This window comes from Oryctolagus cuniculus, chromosome 17 (genome assembly GCF_051225735.1).
Source record: "Oryctolagus cuniculus isolate XC-2025 breed Fujian yellow rabbit chromosome 17, ASM5122573v1, whole genome shotgun sequence".
NCBI lineage: Eukaryota > Metazoa > Chordata > Mammalia > Lagomorpha > Leporidae > Oryctolagus > Oryctolagus cuniculus.
In genome coordinates this window covers 49,391,957-49,413,808 of record NC_142883.1, presented here as the reverse complement: position 1 = coordinate 49,413,808, position 21,852 = coordinate 49,391,957, and the positions used below count along the sequence as shown (strand labels likewise).

General features: G+C 46.5%; 1 protein-coding gene across 2 annotated transcripts in view; it reads left to right on the top strand.

Moving 5' to 3' along the window:
• Positions 1 to 21,852, top strand: part of ANKFY1 (ankyrin repeat and FYVE domain containing 1) — a 76,950-nt gene that overhangs the window by 9,358 nt on the left and 45,740 nt on the right. For both annotated transcript variants that reach the window (XM_070061246.2, XM_070061248.2), the window contains exon 2: positions 16,616 to 16,808. In XM_070061246.2, coding sequence (XP_069917347.1) covers positions 16,616 to 16,808 — 193 coding nt within the window. The remainder of the gene's footprint in view (positions 1 to 16,615; positions 16,809 to 21,852) is intronic.

The following is a 21,852-nucleotide window of genomic DNA, read 5'->3' as shown; positions in this document are numbered from 1 at the left end:
GGGCCTGTGCTGGTGCATAGCAGGTAAAGCCTCCGCCTGCAGTGCCGGCATCCCATATGGGTGCTGGTTCTAGTCCCGCCTGCTCCACTTCCGATCCAGCTCCCTGCTGATGTGCCTAGGAAATCAGTGGAAGATGGTCCAAGTGTTTGGGCCCTTGCTTGCATGTAGGAGACCTGGATAAAGCTCCTGGCTCCTGGTTTTGGCCTGGCCCAGCCCTGGCCATTGTAGCCGTTTGGGAAGTGAACCAGCAGATCGAGGACCTCTCTTTCTCTGTCTCTGCGTTCCCTTCTCTGTAACTCCGACTTTCAAATAAATAAAATAAATCTTAAAAAAAAAATCAGAGTTTCTGGATCCATACTGCCTGGATTCAGTTTCTGGCTCTACCAGTTAAAAAACAAAATTTACATCAGTGCTAACATTATGGCTAGAATGTAAAATAACTTAAGAGTGAACTGTCAGGGTTTTGTTAATCCAAAAACCTGATGAATACAGTATGGGTTAAAATTAAGAGAAGGTAGAGAGGGGTAGAGATTGAATTTAAGATGGGAAATGGAAAGAAGATTTAGTTTCAAGATTAATTAGCTAATGATTAATTAGCAAAGCCTTGTTTCAAGTCCTGATGTTGGAGTTGAAGTCAGGCATGGTAAGATGGGATGAGCGCTGGCTGAAGACTGTCTTCTAATCTCTTAATCTCTAGCGTCTCTCTTGCTCATTGTGTAATTCTAGGCAATCCACTGAAAGTGAATTTCAGCTTAGTGTACTGGGAATATGGTAGGAATCTGAGATAACACATGTGAAGAATTTGACTGCCTTGGAAGACATACAGATGATATTAATTTCCCCTTTCTCTTTTGTTGCTGAACATTTCAGGAAACTTACACTTAATGTTACTCTGTAAAACTGTTGCTGATACCAAAGCAGTAAGCAGTTACTAGGGCTTTAAAATCTCCACTGTTGTCCTTAACAGAGGTGTATTAGTTTGCTATGGCTGCTGTAACATGTTTCCGTAGCACATGGCTTAAAACTGCACAGATGTGTTCTCTTGTGGCTCTGCAGTCACCCACGAGCTCTGTGGAGGGCCACACTCCCTCTGCAGCCTCTGGGAGAGAATCAGTTCCTTGATTCCTCCAGCTCCTGCTGGCTCCTGGCCTTCCTGGGTTTGTGGTTATCACTCTTTAAATCTCTTCCTGGTCTCTCTCCAGTGGCTTTTTTTTTTTTTTTTTTTTTTTTTTTTTTTTTTTTTTTGGGCATTTCAAGTCTGCCTCTTACAAGGATACATGTCATTACATTAAGAGCTTGCCCACATCATCCAGGATAATTTCCCACCTTGCAATCTTTCCTCACATCCGCAGAGCGACCCCTCATGCAGGGTGGCACAGTTTCCAGGGATTAGAGCACAGGTATTTTAAGGAAGATGGGGCATTTTTCAGCCTCCGCTATAGGCAGTGTCACATGATTCGAGGTATTAGATCAAATATTTCTAAAGTTTCTAAATGCTTGAAGAGCATGCTACACATTTCAAGGTATCGCAATGAGGTGAGCGAGACAGTTCCTCAAGATACTTAAGGGAAGCGGAAAGCTGTGTTAGGAAACTTGTACTTCTGTAGACAGTGGGGAACAATTGGAGTTCTTTGGTTAGTAGAATTGCATTTTAGGAAGACTCATGATGTGTGTGGAATAGGAGAGAGGTAGAAAGATAAGCAGAATGACTGGTTTTTTACATGTTTATGAATGCTGTTTAAGTCTTATGGAAATGTTGCTGCAGTGGTGTTTGGAAAGATGCAAGGTGCAGCCCAGAGGAAGGAATTTGTTGTTGGAAACTTTCTAGAGGAGAAATTGACAGCTAGTGCAATCCAAATTTTAACTGTTGGTTGACAGATATTTACAGGCAGGCAGCCACCACCACAGTCACGATAGAACATTTCTTTCTTTCTTTCTTTCTTTCTTTTTTTTTTTTTTTTTGAAGATATGTTTATTTATTTGAAAGGCAGAGACGGAGAGAGAGAGAGAGAGAGAGAGAGATGGATCTTCCATCTGCTGGTTCACTCCCCAAATGACCGCAACAGCCTGAGCTGGGCTCATCTGAAGCCAGGAGCCTGGAGCTTTCTCTGGTCTCCCATGTGGGTGACTATCTTCTGCTGTTTTCCCATGCACATTAGCAAGGAGCTGGATTGGAAATGGAGCAGCTGGGACTCGAACTGGTGCCTGTATGGGATGCTGGCATTGCAGCTTTACCCTGTACACCACAGCACTGACCTCATGATAGAACATTTCCCTGGAATTCCTTTTTTTTTTTTTTTTTAAGATTTATTTATTTATTTGAAAGTCAGAGTTACATAGAGAAGAAGAGGCAGAGAGAGAGGTCTTCCATCAGCTGGTTCACTCCCCATTTTGGTGCTGGAGTGTGCCAATCCGAAGCTAGGAGCCAGGAGCTTCCTCCAGGTCTCTCATGCAGGTGCAGGGCCCCAAGGAGGTGGGCCATCTTCTGCTTTACCAGGCCATAGCAGAGAGCTGGATTCGAAATGGAGCAGCCGGGGCCGGCGCCGCGGCTCACTAGGCTAATCCTCCGCCTAGCAGCGCCGGCACACCAGGTTTTAGTCCCGGTTGGGGCGCCGGATTCTGTCCCGGTTGCCCCTCTTCCAGGCCAGCCCTCTGCTGTGGCCAGGGAGTGCAGTGGAGGATGGCCCAGGTGCTTGGGCCCTGCACCCCATGGGAGACCAGGAAAAGCACCTGGCTCCTGGCTCCTGCCATCGGATCAGCGCGGTGCGCCGGCCGCAGCGCGCCGGCCGCGGCGGCCATTAGAGGGTGAACCAACGGCAAAAGGAAGACCTTTCTCTCTGTCTCTCTCTCTCACTGTCCACTCTGCCTGTCAAAAAAAAAAAAAAGAAAAAAGAAATGGAGCAGCCGGGACTAAACTGGTGCCCCTATGGAATGCCGGCACTTCAGGCAGCGTCTTTACCCGCTACGCCACAGCACCAGCCCCTGGAACTCCTTTGCACTTGGTTCATTCCCTTGGCATCTTCCAACCACTGGTTTGCTTTCTGCCACTATAGCTTACCTATTCTGTGGTTTTGTAGTCTCTTGGGTGGGACTTCTTTCACTTAGCTTTCCACTTCCAAGATCTGTCCGTGTTGCTGCGTGTGTCAATAGTCCATTCCTTGTTATCGCCAAATATTCTTTAGTATGGGCACACCACAGTTTTATCTGTTCACCAGCTGGACCATTGATTGTTCTCCGTTTCCATGAATAGAGCTTCATTGAACGTTCAGGTACAAGTCTTTATGAGACACATGTTTTCATTTATTTGAGACAGATACCTAGGAGTAAAACTGTTGGTCACTGGCAAGCATATGTTTAACTTTATGAGAAACTGTCCAGTTGGTTTCCAGAATGGGTGTTCTATTTTGTCTTCCCATGAGGAATGTGTGAAAATTCCACCTCTGCATATCTTTGTCACTTTATTTTTGACAGGCAGAGTTAGACAGTGAGAGAAAGACAGAGAGAAAGGTCTTCCTTTTCTGTTGGTTCACCCCCTCAATGGCCTCTGTGGCTGGTGCATTGCGGCCGGCATGCTGCGCCAATCTGAAGCCAGGAGCCAGGTGCTTCCTCCTGGTCTCCCATGCGGGTGCAGGGCCCAAGGACCTGGGCCATCTTCCACTGCACTCCCGGGCCACAGCAGAGAGCTGGACTGGAAGGGGAGCAATCGGGACAGAATCCAGTGTCCCAGCCGGGACTAGAACCTGGTGTGCGGCACCGCAGGTGGAGGATTAGCCTAGTGAGCCGCCGACCTCTTTGTCACTTTAATTGTAACCATGCTAGTGAATGTATAATAGTAGCTCCTTGTGGTTTTAATTTGCATTTGCTTAATGATTAATGTTGCACCTATTTTCATATGCTTGTTTGCCATACATTTGTCTTCTTTGGTGATGTGTCTGTTGAAATTTTTTGTCCTTTTTACTAGGTTGATTTAGGCAGTTGTAATATAATCTGTAATATAATCTGACTCCAAATCTTGTTGGATAAATTTTGAAAATATTTTCTCCTAATTTGTGGCTTGCCTTTTAATTTTCTTGTGTTTTTTTGAAGAATATTTTTAAAAAACTGATAAAATTCGATTTATTCATTTTGTCCCCTGTAATTTTTGCACAGTTTAAGAAATCTTTGTTTAATCTGAGACCACTAAGACTTTTTCTGTGTTTTAGTTTATAGTTTCAGCCCTTATATTTATGTCTATGGTTTTGAGGTAGTTTACATACAGTGAGATATAAGAGTTTGGAGTTTTTGGGTGGTAGGAGGTGATAGCTCAAGTAGTTGAGTGTTTGCCACCTATGTGGGAGACCCAGATTGAATTCTGGGCTACTGACTTTGGCCTAGCTCAGTCTGGCCATTGTAGGCTGTTCGGGGTGTGAATCAGAAGAAAGATAGTCTTGTGTCGGTTGGTCTGTTTCAGTTTTTCTGCCTTTCAAATATATGAAGAAAATTGTTTGAAAAGTGGGTTTTCATTTTTGCTTTTTCCTAATGGATATACCCAGTTGTTCCAGTCCCATTGTGCTATCCTGGTTTAAGTGCCTTGGCACCGTTGTCAGATTATTTGGCTATGTGTGTGAAGGTTCTGTTCCATTGTTCTAAGTATCTAGTTTGATGCCAGTACAACACTGTCCTAATTACTGTAGCTTTTGAGTGTAAAAATTCTTCAGATTATGTCATGGAAGTGCTCAACCTTTCTTATTATTTTCCAAAATTGTTTTGGCTCCTTTAATACTTTGCATTTTCATATGAATTTGAGAACCATTTTATCAAGTTGTACAAAAAAGGTCTGCTGGGAGTTTTTATTAGGATGGTGTTGAATCTGTAGATTAATTTGGGGAGAACTGAAACATCTTAACAGTATTGAACCTTCCAAATTCAGAAACATAGTTTAACTCTCCATTTACTTCGATTGCCTTTAATTTTTGTCAGTCGTCTTTTAAACTTTTCAGTATGCACACATGGCACAGTTTTTGCTAAATTTTTGTTAATTTATTCCTAAGTGTTACATGCTTGCTATTGAATTAGATTAGCTTTCGGGTCTGGCTAACAGATGAGGTGGAAGGAGGAAGAGGAGTTTGGTTTGAGGAAGATGTTTGCTTTGTAGTACCAGTAGAGCATCCTTCCAGCAGTACCTGTCCTTTTCAGAGGTTGGGTGTCAGAGTGAGAGATGAGGGACCTGTGGGAAAGATAGGAAGAAAACGAGCATTCAGGATTTGGAAGCCCAGAATGAGATTGAGTTTCAGGAAGAAAGGGCTGAGTAAGTTAGAAAATAAGGAAAAGGTAGTTAAGGGGTTGCGTTTATCATTGACTAAACCTGCTTAGTAGAGTGGTTTTGGATAGAAGCCAAGTCTGCAGCTTAGGGAGGTGAGGAAGGAAGGAGTGGCTAAAGAGGGCTGTTGTCAGAGATGGACAGGGCAAGAGAGGAGTGTGCAGGGTAGACTGGGCAGGCAGGCCTGGAGCCAGGGTGGACAGGCGGGTCACCTGTGGGCGTAAGGGTGAGGAGAGCATGCCTGGAGAGAAGCATGTCTTTTTTTTTTTTTTTTTTTTTTGACAGGCAGAGTGGACAGTGAGAGAGAGAGACAGAGAGAAAGGTCTTCCTTTGCCGTTGGTTCACCCTCCAATGGCCGCCGCGGCTGGCACACCGCACTGATCCGATGGCAGGAGCCAGGTGCTTCTCCTGGTCTCCCATGCAGGTGCAGGACCCAAGCACTTGGGCCATCCTCCGCTGCACTCCCTGGCCACAGCAGAGAGCTGGCCTGGAAGAGGGACAACCGGGACAGAATCTGGTGCCCCGACTGGGACTAGAACCCGGTGTGCTGGTGCTGCAAGGCGGAGGATTAGCCTAGTGAGCCGCGGCGCTGGCCGAGAAGCATGTCTTGAAGCTGTGAGGGGAGTGGGAGGATATGGGATGCCAGGTGTTTGGGACAGATTCGTTGCTCTCTTCCCTGTGCGTTTTGATATCTTAATTCTTTAAAAATAGCCCAGAATGGGGGAACAGATTGAGAAACTATGGCCTGTCAGCCAGATGTGACCTGAGACATGTTGACTTGTCTGTGAAGTCCTTGACCTAAGCATTTATGTATATGTATTATATGTATGAGAGTGCTTAAAAACATTTAGAGGAAATGGAATTTTAAAATAGTGTAAGTTTTCCATGAACTTAAAAATTATTTTTTTAAGAAGAGGTGAGGGATTGAAGTGTGAGAGAGAGAGCATGCTGCCTTCCACTGGTTCACCTCCCAAACGCCCACAGCCACCCCTGGCTGGAGCTGAAACCCAGAGCAAGGAACTTTAATCCAGGTCTCCCGCTTGGGGACAGGAACTGAATCTCTGAACCATCATTGCTGCTTCCCAGGGTCTGCTTTATTGGGAAGCTGGATTCAGGTTGAATCCAGGCATTTTGATGTGTAATGCGGTCGGTGTCTTAACTACTAGGCCAAATACTCTCCTCCTATGAACTTACTGAATCCCCTGCATATATACAACACATACACACACACACTCACACAATATGTAAGCATTAACTATATTAATATATTATATAATTTTTAATTTTAATTTTTTTATTTTTTTTTTGACAGGCAGAGTGGACAGTGAGAGAGAGAGACAGGGAGAAAGGTCTTCCTTTGCCGTTGGTTCACCCTCCAATGGCCGCCGCGGCCAGTGCGCTGCGGCCGGCACACCGCGCTGATCCGAAGGCAGGAGCCAGGTACTTATCCTGGTCTCCCATGGGGTGCAGGACCCAAGCACTTGGGCCATCCTCCACTCCACTGCCTGGCCACAGCAGAGAGCTGGCCTGGAAGAGGGGCAACCGGGACAGAATCCGGCGCCCCGACCGGGACTAGAACCCGGTGTGCTGGCGCCGCAAGGTGGAGGATTAGCCTAGTGAGCCGCGGCGCCGACCTAATATATTATATAATTAAGTATGTTTAAAAACAGTATTTTAAAGTAATTGGAGGAAAGTGAAAAAAAATTAACATGAAAATACCATGAAATTTAATTTTAAGCATCTAAAATAAAACTTGGGGTGGGGGGAAACAGACACACATCTGTTTATGCTTTTGTGTTACAATGGTAGAGTAGTGCTAGATCACACTTGGTTGCTTTTAAAATAAATTTTTTTTAAAGATATATCTATTTATTTGAAAGGCAGAGTTACAGAGAGAGAGAGAGAGGGAGAGACAGAGAGAGAGGTCTTCCATTTGCTAGTTTACTCCTCAAATGGCTGCAACAGCTCAGGCTGGGCCAGGCCAAAGCCAGGAGCCTAGAACTGCAGCCGATCTCTATGTGGGTGGCATCGCTGCCTTCCAGAGGCACATTAGCAGGGAGCTAGAACCAGCACTCATATGGGATGCTGGCATCACAGGCAGTGGCTTAACCTGCTGTGCCACAACCACGTGTCCCCACTTGGTTCATTTTAGACTGTCCTATGTAATTTCCAAAGAGATGATTAGCTTTTTGAGGGGCAGAGGAGGCAATAGGCTGGTTTTTTTTTGTTGTCATTGTTTTGTTTTTGTTTTTTAATTCAGCCCAGTCTATTCATAGTGAATGAAGATTTTTTTTGTCTTAAACATCTTTGGTAAAGACTGATGAACTACCAGAAATACTGTTTATTAACATGTCTGACATAGAACACACGGGTATTATTTGGAGAGAAACATGAAATTGTAATGGAAGTTGTTGACGTTCTTCATGGATGCATAGCTCTTTTGATGGAACTGTAGGCTTTATCTAATTATTTAAATTTCTAGGTTTGATTTTCAGAAAGGAAGTTGGGGCTGGGGATAGAAAATAGAAACCATAGCTGAAAACTGGCCACACTCTGGGATACCATTATTATTTTTTAGAAGACTTATTTATTTACTTGAAAAGCAGAGATTGATTGATTGATTGATTGATTTGCCATTCACTGGTTCCCTTTCCAAACACCCAGAACAGCTGGGACCAGGCCAGGTGAAAGCTGGGAGCTCCATCCAGGTTTCCTGCGTGGATGGCAGGGAACCACATACTTCAGCTGCCATCTGCTGCCTCCCAGGGTGCACATTTGCACAGCACCTGCCCCAAAGATACCATTATTATTATTCCCATTTTCCACAGTAGAAAATGGAGTAATCTCCCCGGGTCACACAGCTGGTCCATGGGTAAGCTGGGACCAAACGCACGCAGTCAGGGAGGCTCTGGAGCACATGCTGTGAAGCGTTAGCCCGTGTTGCCTTTCGTTCTTTCGTTCTTTCGTTCTTTTCGTTCTTTCTTTCTGGCAGAGTGGACAGTGAGAGAGAGAGACAGAGAGAAAGGTCTTCCTTTGCCGTTGGTTCACCCTCCAATGGCTGCTGCGGCCGGCGCACTGCGCTGATCCGATGGCAGGAGCCAGGTGCTTCTCCTGGTCTCCCATGGGGTGCACAAGCACTTGGGCCATCCTCCACTGCACTGCCTGGCCACAGCAGAGAGCTGGCCTGGAAGAGGGGCAACCCGGACAGAATCCGGCGCTCTGACCGGGACTAGAACCCGGTGTGCCGGTGCCGCAAGGTGGAGGATTAGCCTAGTGAGCTGCGGCGCCGGCCCCGTGTTGCCTTTCTAAGAATTAAAGTGAAAGTTAACGTCTGTGAGTGCTCGCTACAAGGCAACTGTTGTCCTGTGGTCAATATATGTATTAGCATTTTTAATGTTGACAACAGCCTCCAGGGACTGGAGAAGGAGATGCCTGGCTAAAATGTCACAACTAGAAAGGGATTTGCTCTCAGGGAGCCGAGTCCCAGAGCCTGTGTCCTTAACCGCTGTGCTGTGCTGTAAATGTGCTCCGATTTTGTGCATATGGCAATTTTGTACTTTTTCTTGTCTGGACTCTACAGCCTGGGGATGCTGCCATTGTTCAGGGGGCACCTTTGCATTGCTGTTTGCAGACAGATGGTTTCCCCCACAGAATGCTGACAGCCCAGCCAGCAGCACTCTCCGCATCATACTGTGTACCACACTGGTACTGACAATCGCAGTACTACTGGGAGGCTTAAAACCTGCCTGAGTACCTTTGTGGTCCTTTGGATTCCACCTCCTGAAGGTGCTGGGCAGGGAAGCATCTGTAATTTGTGATCAAGAGTCCCAAGTCATCCTAAAGCCCTGCTTTTGTCTTGCCTCTTCTCTGTTCAGACTTCTGCAGTTGATGTCTGTGTCAGCGTCCAAATAGCAGCCACAAATTTGTGTTGGGCACTCTGGAGAGAGACGAGGCTGTTGCTATAGTTTTGGGTATTATATGTGTGTAACTGATACCCAAGGAAAAGTACAGCGTTTCTTTGAGAGAGTGACAACGAAGAAGACTGAAACAACTTGTAGACTCTCCTCCATTCCATTTAAAGGCAAACATCCTCATGGTCCTGCCTTACCCCTCCTCCCTTGGACTAGCTCACGTTAACGTCTTCCACTGATCTTCTGTATGATTTTGCCTGAGTTGCAACACCTCAGCACAGAAATCAGCATCTGGATTTTTTTGTGACATTTTTGTTCTCACCCCTCCTGTCGGTTCCCTCCTTGTAGCTACTACTTTGGTGCTACATTTTTCATCTGGAAGAAATGCACATTAGATGGCCTTTTAACTCTCAAAGGGCAACTCCTAATCTAACATGCTTGCACATAGTAGGTACTTGCACATCGATAGTTGAAGTGAAATGGAAATGCAGTTATGTACTAATGCGATATTCATGCTAGGTCGAGGTTCTTGGGGGGTAAAAACTTAAATTGCGTAGGAGATCATATGATTGAAACCAAAATGAGAGGGTTCAGTTTGCTTTGTGGAAGAAAATTTTTCAATGCACAGGCATAGGTTACCACCACACACACCTGGAAGCTACCTCCCAGCAGATGGGATATAATCTTGCAGCCACCAAGTTGGCCATCCTTTTCGTTTGACTTAGGCAGAAGTGAGAGACTGACAATCATTTTTGTCAGTGAGCTCTTAAAAGACTAGGCTGGAGGGCTAGTGCTGTAGTATAGTGGGTAAAGCCTCCATCTGGAGTGCTGGCATCCTATATGGGCACTGGTTCAAGTCCTGGCTGCTCCACTTCCAATCCAGCTCCCTGCTGATGCGCCTGGGAAAGCAACGGAAGATGCCCAAATGCATGGGCACCTGCACCCATGTGGGAGAAGTGAATGAGGATCCTGGTTCCTGGCTTTGATGGCCCAGCCCTGGGCGTGGCAGCCATTTGAGGAGTGAACCTGCAGGTGGAAGATCTCTCTGTCTCTCTCCTTCTCTCTCTCTATCTCTGCCTTTCAAATAAATAAATCATAAAAAAGACTAGGCTAGGCTTGGATTTACAATTCTGTTTCTCTTAAAGAAATCTGGTTATACACAGTGTCTGTTTGGAGATTCTGACCAAGAAGGTAGAAGATTGAAGCCTTTACCTTGTATTTTCTGAGCGAAATAAGCCATTCCCACATACTAAAGGCTTTATGTAAGTCTCTTGACTTGAAACACCACTTTCATCCAGCCTCAGCCAAGTCTTCTTGCTTCATGCCTCATTTGTGTCCCCTGTCGGAGTGCCCTTGTGCATTAGGGAATGGGCTTATTGAATTGCCCATCTTCTCATTTACCCTGTAACTTCGAAAAAAATGGGCCAGGATGGTGGATGGTTTCCTTTACTTACTTGTTGCCACTCTGTAGGTGCTTAACTTCAATGAATGAATGACTGGATTATGCCATTATCTATATGTGGCTTGGGGGAAGGTATGTGCTGTGGGCTGAACTTTTTCTTCAGAGCAGTAATTGCCAAATCCTGGAACTGTTTAAAAATATGCTTCACTCAGCCCAGATTTTCTGAATCTGGGTCCTGTATCTGGATTGAGCTTTCAAACTGCCTAAGTGATTATTACACAGCCAGCCTGGCAGTAATGGTCAATAGCATGGTCTCGGAGGTGAGAGTTGGGGTCCGTAGACTGCTAGTCACAGCTCGTCCCCTTTCGTCTGTTCAGATTCATTGTCTGGGAACTGAACTAAAAGAGATGATTTTGAGGCCCCTTCCGATCCTAAAGTTTTGTGATTTATAAAACCTTGTATGTGGTGGGGCCAGCGCCGTGGCAGAGAGGGTAAAGCCACTGCCTGCAGTGCTGGCATCCCATATGGGTACTGGTTTGAGTCCCAGCTGCTCCACTTCTGATCCAGCTCTCTGCTATGGCCTGGGAAAGCAGTAGAAGACGCCCCAAGTCCTTGGGCCCCTGCACCTGCATGAAAGACTGAGAAGAAGCTCCTGGCTTCGGATCGGCGCAGCCCCGGCCGTTGCAGCCAATTGGGGAGTGAACCAGCGAATGAAGACCTCTCTCTCTGCCTCTCTTCTCTCTGTGACTCTGACTTTCAAATAAATAAATAAATCTTAAAAACAAAAAACCTTGTATATGGGGCTTGTACAGTGGCATAGAGGGTTAAACTGCCCCCTGCAATGATGACATCCCATATGGGCACTGATTCAATTCCCTGCTGCTCCGCTTCCATTGTAGCTCCCTGCTAATGTGCCTAGGAAAGTAGCGGAGGATGGCCCAAGTGCTTGGGTCCCGGCACCCACGTGGGAGACCCAGAAGAAGGTCCAGGCTGCTGACTTTGGCCTGGCCCAGCCGTGGCCATTTTGGCCATTTGGGCAGTGACCAGCAGATGGAAGGCCTTTCTCTCTGTCTCTGTAACTCTGCGTTTCAAATAAATAAAAAATAAATCTTAAAAAAAACCTCTCATATACTTGGAGATTAGAAACTGATTATTTTTCTTCATAATTCTAATTATTTACTATAATCTTTTTTAAAAAATTTATTTAGTTTTAAATTGTTATTTATTTTCACTTTATTTGTAGGTGCTTTTCGAATGTATTTTACCAGGAATATTGATTTATACCTGACACCTGCATCCACTTTTTAAATTTAAGGCATTTATTTATGTGGATCCTCTAGAAGAGGGGGAAAATGTTCCCTACTGTATGTACAAAGAAGGCAGTCTAGTAATATTTAAATAGATTTCTCTTAAGACACTTTTTTCTAATTATGGAAGCAGGATATGTTTATTATAGAATACCTAAAATAGGTAGAGAAGTGCAAAGGAAAAATAAATCCCCCTTCTTGGCTTTACCTGCTGATTTTTCATGATATTTGTCTTTTTACTCTTCATAAATGGGAGTATTTATAATAAAAATGGAACTGTAAAATATATTTAGTTTCACTGCTTGCTTTATTTTGTTAAAAATACTTTATTCTGGGGCAGGCATTTGACGCAGCAGTTAAGATGCCGGGAACACCCTCATCTGCTGTCAGACTGCCTGGGTTTGAGTTCTGCCTCTGCTTCCAATTCATTTTCTTTCTTTTTTTTTTTTTTTTTTTTTTTTTTTAAAGATTATTTATTTGCAAGTCAGAGTTACGCAGTGAGAGAAGGAGAGGCAGAGAGGTCTTCCATCCGATGGTTCACTTTTTTTTTTTTTTTTTAATTTTTTTTTTCTTTTTCTTTTTTTTTTTGTGGGGGATGGTTCACTTTCCAATTGGCTGAAACGGCTGGAGCTGCGCCAATCCGAAGCTAGGAGCCAGGAGTTTCTTCCTAGTCTCCCACATGGGTGCAGGGGCCCAAGCGTTTGGGCCATCTTCCACTGCTTTCTCAGGCCATAGCAGAGAGCTGGATCGGGAGTGGAGCAGCCGGGACTCGAACCAGCGGCCGTATGGGATGCCGGCACTGCAGGCGGCAGGTAACGAACCTGCGCCTGTATGGGGTGCCAGCACTGCAGGCAGCAGCCTTACCCACTATGCCACAGTGCCGGCCCCCCATTCATTTTCCTGCCAGTGTGCACCTGAGAGGCAGCAGGTAATGTCTTAAAGTGGTTAGATCCCTGCCACTCGTGTGGGAGACTCAGGTTGAGTTCTGGGCTCCTGGCTTCAGCCTGGCCGAGTCCCAGCTGTTAAAAGCATTTGGGGTGTGAACCAGCAGATAGAAGATCTCTGACTGTGTCCATCTCTCTGCCTTTCAAGTCAATGCAAATAGATTTAGGGAATTGGCATTGCGGTGGTATGTTAAGTTGTTAACCTGCTATGCTGGCATCCTATATAGGCTCTGGTTCAAGTCCCAGTTCCTCCACTTCAGTCCAGTTTCCTGTTAATGTGCCTGGAAAAGCAGCAGAAGATGGCCCAAATATTTGGGCCCCTGCCACCCATGTGAGAGACCCAGATTGGAGCTCCCGATTTTGGCCCAGGCCAGCCATTTGGGTTTAAACCAGTTGATAAAAGATCTCTCTTTCTCTCTCTCTGTCTCTCCCTCTCTCTCTGTAACTCTGCCTTTCAAATAAATAAATAAATAAATAAATCTTTAAAGATAAATAAATTTTAAAAGTACTCTGAATATGCGTATTCGATGTTACATAGTTTTTAAAGCGCGTTTGCATAACCTCAAACTTGTGCCACTTAGTTTAAGCATTCTTGATTTTGAATCAGTAGTTAACTGTCTCACTTTTTATAAAGAAAACAGCTATTGAGCAGCAGGTGGGAGAAGGATGAAGTTGAGGAGAGGAAAGGGATCTCATTTAATAGAACTGCAGTTTACTTATTCAATTTAATTGATCAAATATTTAGTGAGCACCTGTGTATCAGGCTCTGTGTTAGGCACTGAGAATGCAGCCTTGACCCCTTTCTCATTGGAGATCAGCTGGGATGAGTAAGAGCCTGAATTAAAGTTGCAGCGGACATGGGAGATACAGGAGATAGGAAGGATTCCCTGAGATGTTTAAGCGGGACAGTCAGTGGTTTCTACAGGCTGAGCATAGGTGCCATGTGAGTAGATGGGAGACATCCAGGACTACTCCCCGTGTCTGGTTTGGGTATCTGGGAGAGGCTGGTGTCAGTTATGTCTCCAGGGCCACTGTAAGCATATTACTTGAAGCTTTGATTTAGGGCATTGTGAATGAGGTGTCTGCAGGCCCCAGTGAGAAATTTATGTTGAGCGAGACGAGAGCTTAGTCTGGCCTGACTTGGGAGAACATTCACTTTAGAAGAGGACCAGGAGGTGACCGTGCCCAAGCATGGGCAGGGTGCAGGGAAGCACATGAAAGAGACAGAGAACAGAATTGGAGCAAGGGTGGCCTTGTGGTTACTGAAATAAGAAAAGAGGAGTGGCCAGACAGCAGTCTGTGTGTTGTGTGGGGAGGCTGTAGGAGGAGAGCCGCTGGCACGGGTCTGTTGGATTTGACGATTGAAGAGTGACTGGTGAGAAGGGTTTCCAGGAAATGATGGGGACAGAGTGAGGGCTCGCCGGGCAAGCAGCAGATGCGGGAATGGTGAGGGCTAGCTAAAGACGGGAAGGCAGAGGTGCTTGCACGTGTGTTCAGAGACCTGAACAGGTCTAAGCACCCAGTTGAAAGATTGAAGTTGCTGGAGAAGGGGTGGGTGATGCTACAGGTGCTGAAGAGGAGGGGAGGGGGATGGGATCTGGAGCAGAGGTGGAGGGATTAAACTTGGCTAGGAGGGAACTCTTCTCTGAGGAAGCATGAGAGTTGGGAGTAGGTGCCGCTACCTTGGCGTTGTTGGCAGTAGCTGTTTTCTCAGAACAGTGTCTGAGAATGAGGCAAACTGGGTGGGAAGTGGGCGTGAGGCCAGTATCAAGATCTGGAATCCCTGTGGCACCAGTGGACACTTAGTAAATGTTTAATGAATTCCCACCTTGCTACCTGCCCGTGGACTGTGCCTTGCTTCCATTTAAACCATTGTTAGTCAACAATGGTTCCTGAAGGAAGGAAGGGGTCAGCTAGTGTGGGGTAGTGAGTAATAAGGTCCCAGGACTTGGGGTAAGAATGCCCAGCAGGCCCTGGGCCAGCTGTAGCTGCTGCCCCTTGCGGAGCCCCTGGGGCGCACTCACGCCCTTGGCCCTCTGCCTGCACCCCTGGGCCAGGGGTGCAGGGCTCGGCCTGTTCACCTTTGTGTGTGCCTCTGGGGGCTGGATCGTGACCCCCCCCCCCCCCCACACACACACAGGGGACCAGGGTCTTCAGGGAGACGACCAGGCTAAAATGCCAGCCTTGCGGGCGGCGGCCTAGAGTGACGGATGTCCTTGTAAAGTGGGGTGGAGTAGGCCCCAGGAGAGCCCCGAGGGAAGACGGGACGCAGTGGGCGTGGAGGGCCCTGGACTGCCACCTGCTCCCCAGGAGCCGGGGAGGGCCGAGGAAGGGCCCCCAAGGCCTGCGGAGTGGGCCATGGTGGGCTGTCGCTCAGAACCCCCCAGGCTGTTTGGCAGTCCCAGGTGTTGAGGTCCAGGTGCTGAGGGGACCTTTTGCCCTCAGCCACTAGGGTGTCACCCAAGTTTGGGCCCCGTAGCCCTGGTTGAACACAGGACTCCACGTGACTACTTGGCTGTGTGCCGGCAGATGGAACAGGAGCTGCGTGTGTGGCATCACAGCTGCTGGCCGCAGGACCCTTCCAAGCTCTCCTGGCTCTCACTCCCTAGAGCCAGCTGACAGATGGGGGAGGGGAGAAAGCAAACAGCCCATCTCTGGGGCAGAGAGGGGAGCCTGTAGTGTGCCCTCTGTTAGCCCCTCGCCCTCCCTCACATGAGCTCCCAGGAGCTGCTGCTGTAGAAGGGACCAAGGGCCCTGGTGGGTGGGAGCCCGGCCACGCTCAGTGGCCCAGTGGTGTGCGTGCAGCCCGCTCCAGAGCTGTGGCCTTGGCAGTCACAAGGCTCAAGTCTGCCCCCTGCTGGGCCTGGGGATGCCCGGTCCTGCTCAGCTCCAGCCAATCTACAGGTCAGTTGCTTCCAGCCTGGACTCAAGGTGGTAAGAAGTTCAACAGCTGGCGCTGTGGCGTAGTAGTTAAACATCGGCCTACAGCACCAGCAGCCCATGTGGGCCCCGGTTCAAGTCCCAGCTGCTCCTTTTCTGATCTTGCTCTCTTCTATGGCCTGGGAAAGCCATAGAAGATGGTCCAAGTGCTTGGGCCCCTGCACCCAGTGGGAGACCAGGAAGAAGCTCCTGGCTCCTGGCTTCAGATTGGCGCAGCTCCAGCCATTGCGGCCATCTGGGGAGTGAACCAGCAGATGGAAGATCTCTCCCTTTTTAACTCTGCTGCTCACATAAATAAATCAGTCTTTAAAAAAAAAAAAAAAAGAATGCCCGGGTTCATATACCAACTCCGCCTCTCATGAGCTTTATGGCCTTGGGCAAATTCATCAGCTGTGTCCTACGTCTCTTGTCTTTCTCTATAAACTAGGGCTAGCAATAGTACCTAACTGGTAGGGTTGTCATGTGTATCACAGAGAATTTGGGTAAGGCTTTTGGAAGAGCGTGTGGCTTGTAAAAGTTACCATTGCTAGTGGTTTCAGAGTCTGCTAGGTGGTTTTGATGTCCTCCCCTTGGGATGCCTGGCTTTACAGCGAAGGATTTGCAGGGCGGGTGCCATCAGCATCTTCATGTGTGCCTCATGGTTTTCTTGGCCCAGTGACCAGCAGCACCTGAAAGCCATTGGTGATCGATAGGACTGTCACTGAGAAACAGTAGCATCGTGTGGCCAGTCATTTTGATGTGGGGAGAGGGAGTGGTGAGGGCTGTCGGCCTTACACCTGCCACAGCAAACTTGATTCTTTGTTCCCTTGCAGAGGAGGTGGCCAAGTTGGAGAAGCACTTGATGCTGCTCCGGCAAGAGTATGTCAAGCTACAGAAGAAACTGGCAGAGACGGAGAAGAGATGCACTCTTTTGGCTGCACAGGCAAACAAGGAAAGCACCAATGAGTCCTTCATCAGCCGCCTGCTGACGATAGTGGCAGACCTGTATGAGCAGGAGCAGTACAGGTGAGCTCCTGGGCACAGGGCGAGTCCTGGGGGAGCTTTATTCCTGGGCCACGGTAACTTTCTTGCCGAATTTCTCTCTAATCAGGGTATTTGCAAGCTTTTATTCCCTAGAACGTTAAGCTCCTTGAGGCAAGATCTTTGTCTCCTTATCTTCACAGAGCATGGGAGTCCTGGTGATAACATTGCCAGTGCAGACAGGAAGTAGCTTACCTATCAAGGAATTCGGAGGGGCACAGTCAGAGGAAGGCCTTTCAACTAGGGCAGTAGGTATTGCGTGTTGGTCGAGGTTGGACTCAGTCCGTGTTAGGAGCTCAGCTGGCCACTTCCTGTCTGTGTGACCTCTCAAGTTTCATGGCACACCTTGGGTTCCTAATGTGTAAAATGGGGTTACTGGTTACTACTTGCCTTAGGGTTGTTGTGAGCATTAAATTAGTAAGTGCTTCATTGTTCATTGCTGTGAGCGAGTTGTGAGGGAGATGCTAAAGGCTGCGTGATATTTAATAGGAAAGGTGATATTACACATAGAGTAGCTGAGAAAAGGCTCAAAGGTGATGAGAGGGTTAAAGGAGAGTGGGGGTGGGGCAGCAGGGGAAAAGTAAGGTGTATGGGGTTGGGATGCTCGGGTGAGGAGTGGGGACTTGATCCTCTAGGAAGTACAGAAGAAAGTGTTTTTGAGTTTTGGGACTCTTACAGTCACAGTGGTGTTTGAGGAAGATGAACCTATTAATCTCATGTAGGGGAAGTTGTAAAGGGAGCGAGCAGAGAGAGCTCCTGTAGTGTTGAATGTCGTCCAGACCAGAACCAAGGGAGCACTGAACTGGCATGTCGGGTGTGAAAGAGGCAAATATGTGAATATGCACCTAGAAGAGCGCTTCACTGCTAGGGAGGTGGATGACTGGATGAGGGGAGACTTAGTATTTCCAAATAAACTGGGTTATTATCGCTTAAAGAGAAAGCTAATACCCCAAAAATAGAAGTATGTACTCTGGTACACGGGACAGTTCCCTAAATTTAATAGATGTAGCTTCTTGTAAAATATAGCTCATTGTCGTTTTTTCCACAAATAAACATGTTGCTTCCTGCTAGGCCAGGGAAGCCTGGCACATTTCTGTTACAGACTTGTCACTCCCACTCTCCAAGGCGCTTCCCCAGTGGAGCACCCATCATTTACTTTGAATTACAATATCAGGTAGTCATTTAGGAGACAATGAGAGTGAGAGGAGGCAGTTTCCTCCTTTCAGTGTTTGCCTCACCAGTTTTATGGTGTGATTTTATTATTTCAGGGTATCTCCAGCTTTGAAAACCTGACTTTTGTCTGAAGAAGGTTGAATACCTGTGTCATCTACAATTGAGTAGAGAACTGAGCTCTTGAGATAGAGTAACTGCAGTTGGGAAATCAGTTTCTTTTTTTTAATGTCCTTTATTATTATTATTATTATTTATTTATTTGAAAGGCAGAGTTACACAGAGAGAGGAGAGGCAGAGAGAGAGGTCTTCCATCTGCTGGTTCACTCCCCAATTGGCTGTAACAGCTGGAGCTGCGCCAATTCAAAGCCAGGAGCCAGGAGCTTCCTCCAGGTCTCCCATGTGGGTGCAGGGGCCCAAGGACTATGGGACATCCTCTACTGCTTTCCCAGACCATAGTAGAGAGCTGGATCATAAGTGGAGCAGCTGGGACTCGAACCATCACCCATATGGGATGCCGGCACTGCAGGCAGCAGTCCCAAGGGAAATCAGTTTCTTTTCTTTCTTTTTTTTTTTTTTTAAGATTTATTTATTTATTTATTAAGATTTATTTGTTTGAAAGAGTTACACAGAGAGAGGAGAGGCAGAGAGAGAGAGTCTTCCATCTGCTGGTTCACTCCCCAATTGGCTGTAACAGCTGGAGCTGCGCCAATCCAAAGCCAGGAGCCAGGAGCTTCTTCCGGGTCTCCCATGTGGGTGCAGGGGCCCAAGCATTTGGGCCATCTTCCACTGCTTTCCCAGGCTATAGCAGAGAGGTGGATTGGAAGTGGAGCTGCTGGGTCTCGAACCACTGCCCATATGGGATGCTAGCACTTCAGGCCAAGGCGTTAACCCACTGCACTACAGCACCGGCCTCGGGAAATCAGTTTCTAAAGTGGTATCTTTTAGTGTGCCTTTTGTTCAGGAATTTATATGTTATTTTTACATGTATATCAGTAATTGGAGTCACTGACATGTAGGTTTTCAATTTTTTAAGATGAGAAATGTGAAAGAAATTGGTGAATTTCTTTTATTTTTACCCCAGAAGAGAAGGTTTTTTGGTTCCATAAGGTAAAGATGATGATTATGAGTAGTTATTTACTTTATTCATTCTTTTACCAATTAAGCTGTTATTTTTTCCTATTTAAGTGCTTAGGAGATTCTAGATGGAAGTTGTTTTCTCTCTAGTAACAATATCCTACTGTCTACATTTTACAGGAAAATACTGTTTACTTGAATCAAGTTAAAAAGATTGCTAGGCTATCAGTTGTTACTATGTATGTTACCAGAGAATGGCAGGGTTCTTGTCTTCAGGAAGGGAAGAATTCAGGCGTGAGACAGAGTAGTGGAAAGTAAAATAGCAAGGTTTATTAGGGCAGGGACATCCGTAAGAACGGACGAGCACCTCTCCAGACAGGACCTGGGAGAGAGTGCAGTTGCTCGGACATGGGAAGGAGCAAGGTTACATGGTTGAGTGGAGAGATTACATCTGGCCAGGCAGGCGGGCGACTCAGCATAGAAGCAGATGGCTGAGCGCGCAGTCCGGCTGAGGCCGGGTGGGAGGGCGTGGGTGGGGGTTAAAGAGATGGGTCTTTGCCTTCACACGTTGAAGCCTAGCTGGCTCCGTGGCTCCATCCTGAGTTTAGAGGAAAGGAAGCAAGACCCCCTGGAGAATCGGGATCCAGAGCAGGGTATTTGAAATGCAGATACTGGGCTGCAGGTTATCCGGTAGAAGGGGCAGGGCTGCCTCTGAAACGGATGACTTTGAGATGCAGATGCATATGCTGGACATAGATGTCTTTTCTTTAGGCCTTTATGTCACACATACATGTAAGCTCATATCTGACTTCCTACCTAACATGTAGATTCTTTGTGGACTTGTCAATTTTTCATTTTTTTAAAAGACTGATTCATTTGAAAGGCAGAGTGACAAGTGGGTTTGGTTGGGGGGAGATAAATTCCATCCACTGGTTCCCTCCCCAAATGGTTGCCAGCAGCCGGGAATCCTGTCTGGGTCTGCCATGTGGGTGGTGGGAGCCCCAGCACTTTGGCCATCTGCTGCTGCCTTCTCAGGGACAGTAGCCAGGACTTGACCCAGTGCTCCAATGTGGGATACTGATGTAGCAAGCAGTAGCTTAGCCCACTGTGCCACAACAGCAGCCCCAGATTTTCCATTTTTGATTCATGTTTTTAAAATTGATTATTAAGGTGAGCATTTGGCACATCAGTTAACTTGCCACTTGGGATGCCCACATCCCATATCACAGTGCCTGGTCGAGTCCCAGCCGTTCCACTTCTGATCCAGTTGCCTGCTAATGCATACCTTGGGAAGCAGCAGATGACAGTTCAGGTACTTAGGTCCCGGCTTCCGTGTGGGAGACCTGGTTTGAGTTCTGGGCTTCTGGCGTCAGCTTGGCCTGGTCCTTGCCGTTGTGGGCATTTGCAGGATGAAGCATGATTGAAGATTTCTTTCTGTTTCTCTCCTTCTCTCTGCCTTTCAAATAAAAAGGAGAATAAATTTTTAAAATTTTCATTAATAACCTCTACTAATTTAAAAAATTTAATTTACTTTCATTTAAAAATTTTGACATAACAAAATTCAAATGGTGGTAGGAATTTTATAAAAACATTCATTTTTAAATTTTGTGACTAAATGTTAGCTTTGTTAAAATAGCAGTCAGAATTCTATTCAGTTACTAGAAGGTTTTTTTTTTTTTTTTGACATAGTGGACAGTGAGAGAGACAGAGACAGAGACAGAGAGAAAGGTCTTCCTTTGCCATTGGTTCACCCTCCAATGGCCGCTACGGCTGGCACACCGCGCTGATCCGAAGGCAGGAGCCAGGTGCTTCTCCTGGTCTCCCATGCAGGTGCAGGGCCCAAGCACTTGGGCCATCCTCCACTGCACTCCCGGGCCATAGCAGAGAGCTGGCCTGGAAGAGGGGCAACCGGGACAGAATCCGGTGCCCCGACTGGGACTAGAACCCGGTGTGCTGGCGCCACAAGGCGGAGGATTAGCCTAGTGAGCCGCAGCGCTGGCCTCAGTTATTAGAATTTAATATTAAAGAAATGTATTTAGAGCCAGAAATTATTTGTCCCCAATAAATAACTTCTTGTTTCCATTAAAATTTTGAAACTTTTATCATAGAATGTGATTTGAGACAGTTTTGTATTCTGGTTTTTTTTTTTTTTTAAGATTTATTTATTTATTTGAAAGTCAGAGTTACGCAGAGAGAGAGAAGGAGAGGTAGAGAGAGAGAGAGAGAGGTCTTCCATCCCCTGGTTCACTCCTCAGTTGGCCACAATGGCCGGAGCTGTGACTATCCAAAACCAGGAGCCTTCTCTGGGCCTCCCACATGAGTCCAGGGGCCCAAGGACCTGGGCCATTTTCTTCTGCTCTCCTAGGCCATAGCAGAGAGCTGGATCAGAAGTGGAGCATCAGGGGCTTGAACCAGCACCCATATGGGATGCCGGTACTGCAGGCGGCGGCTTTACCCGCTACGCCACAGCGCCGGCCTCTTGTATTCTGTTTTAAACAGAGTATTAATTCCATTTCTTCCTTATTTGTTGATAAACAGTGTCCTTGTATGTTAATAGTAGTTTATAACAATTACTATTAATCTTATGATTTAATATGCTATAATTAGTTACAGCTTGATCTTTGATAGAATTAGAACTGCTAATACTATTATATGATTAAACTATACTTTTACACACATTAAATTAAAAATAGTAGTTTTTATATTAAAGGTAGTGCTTTTGTGGGGTAAGATAGGTCTGTATCAAGCGTTACACAGAAATAATACTCTTGGCTGGGCTCTG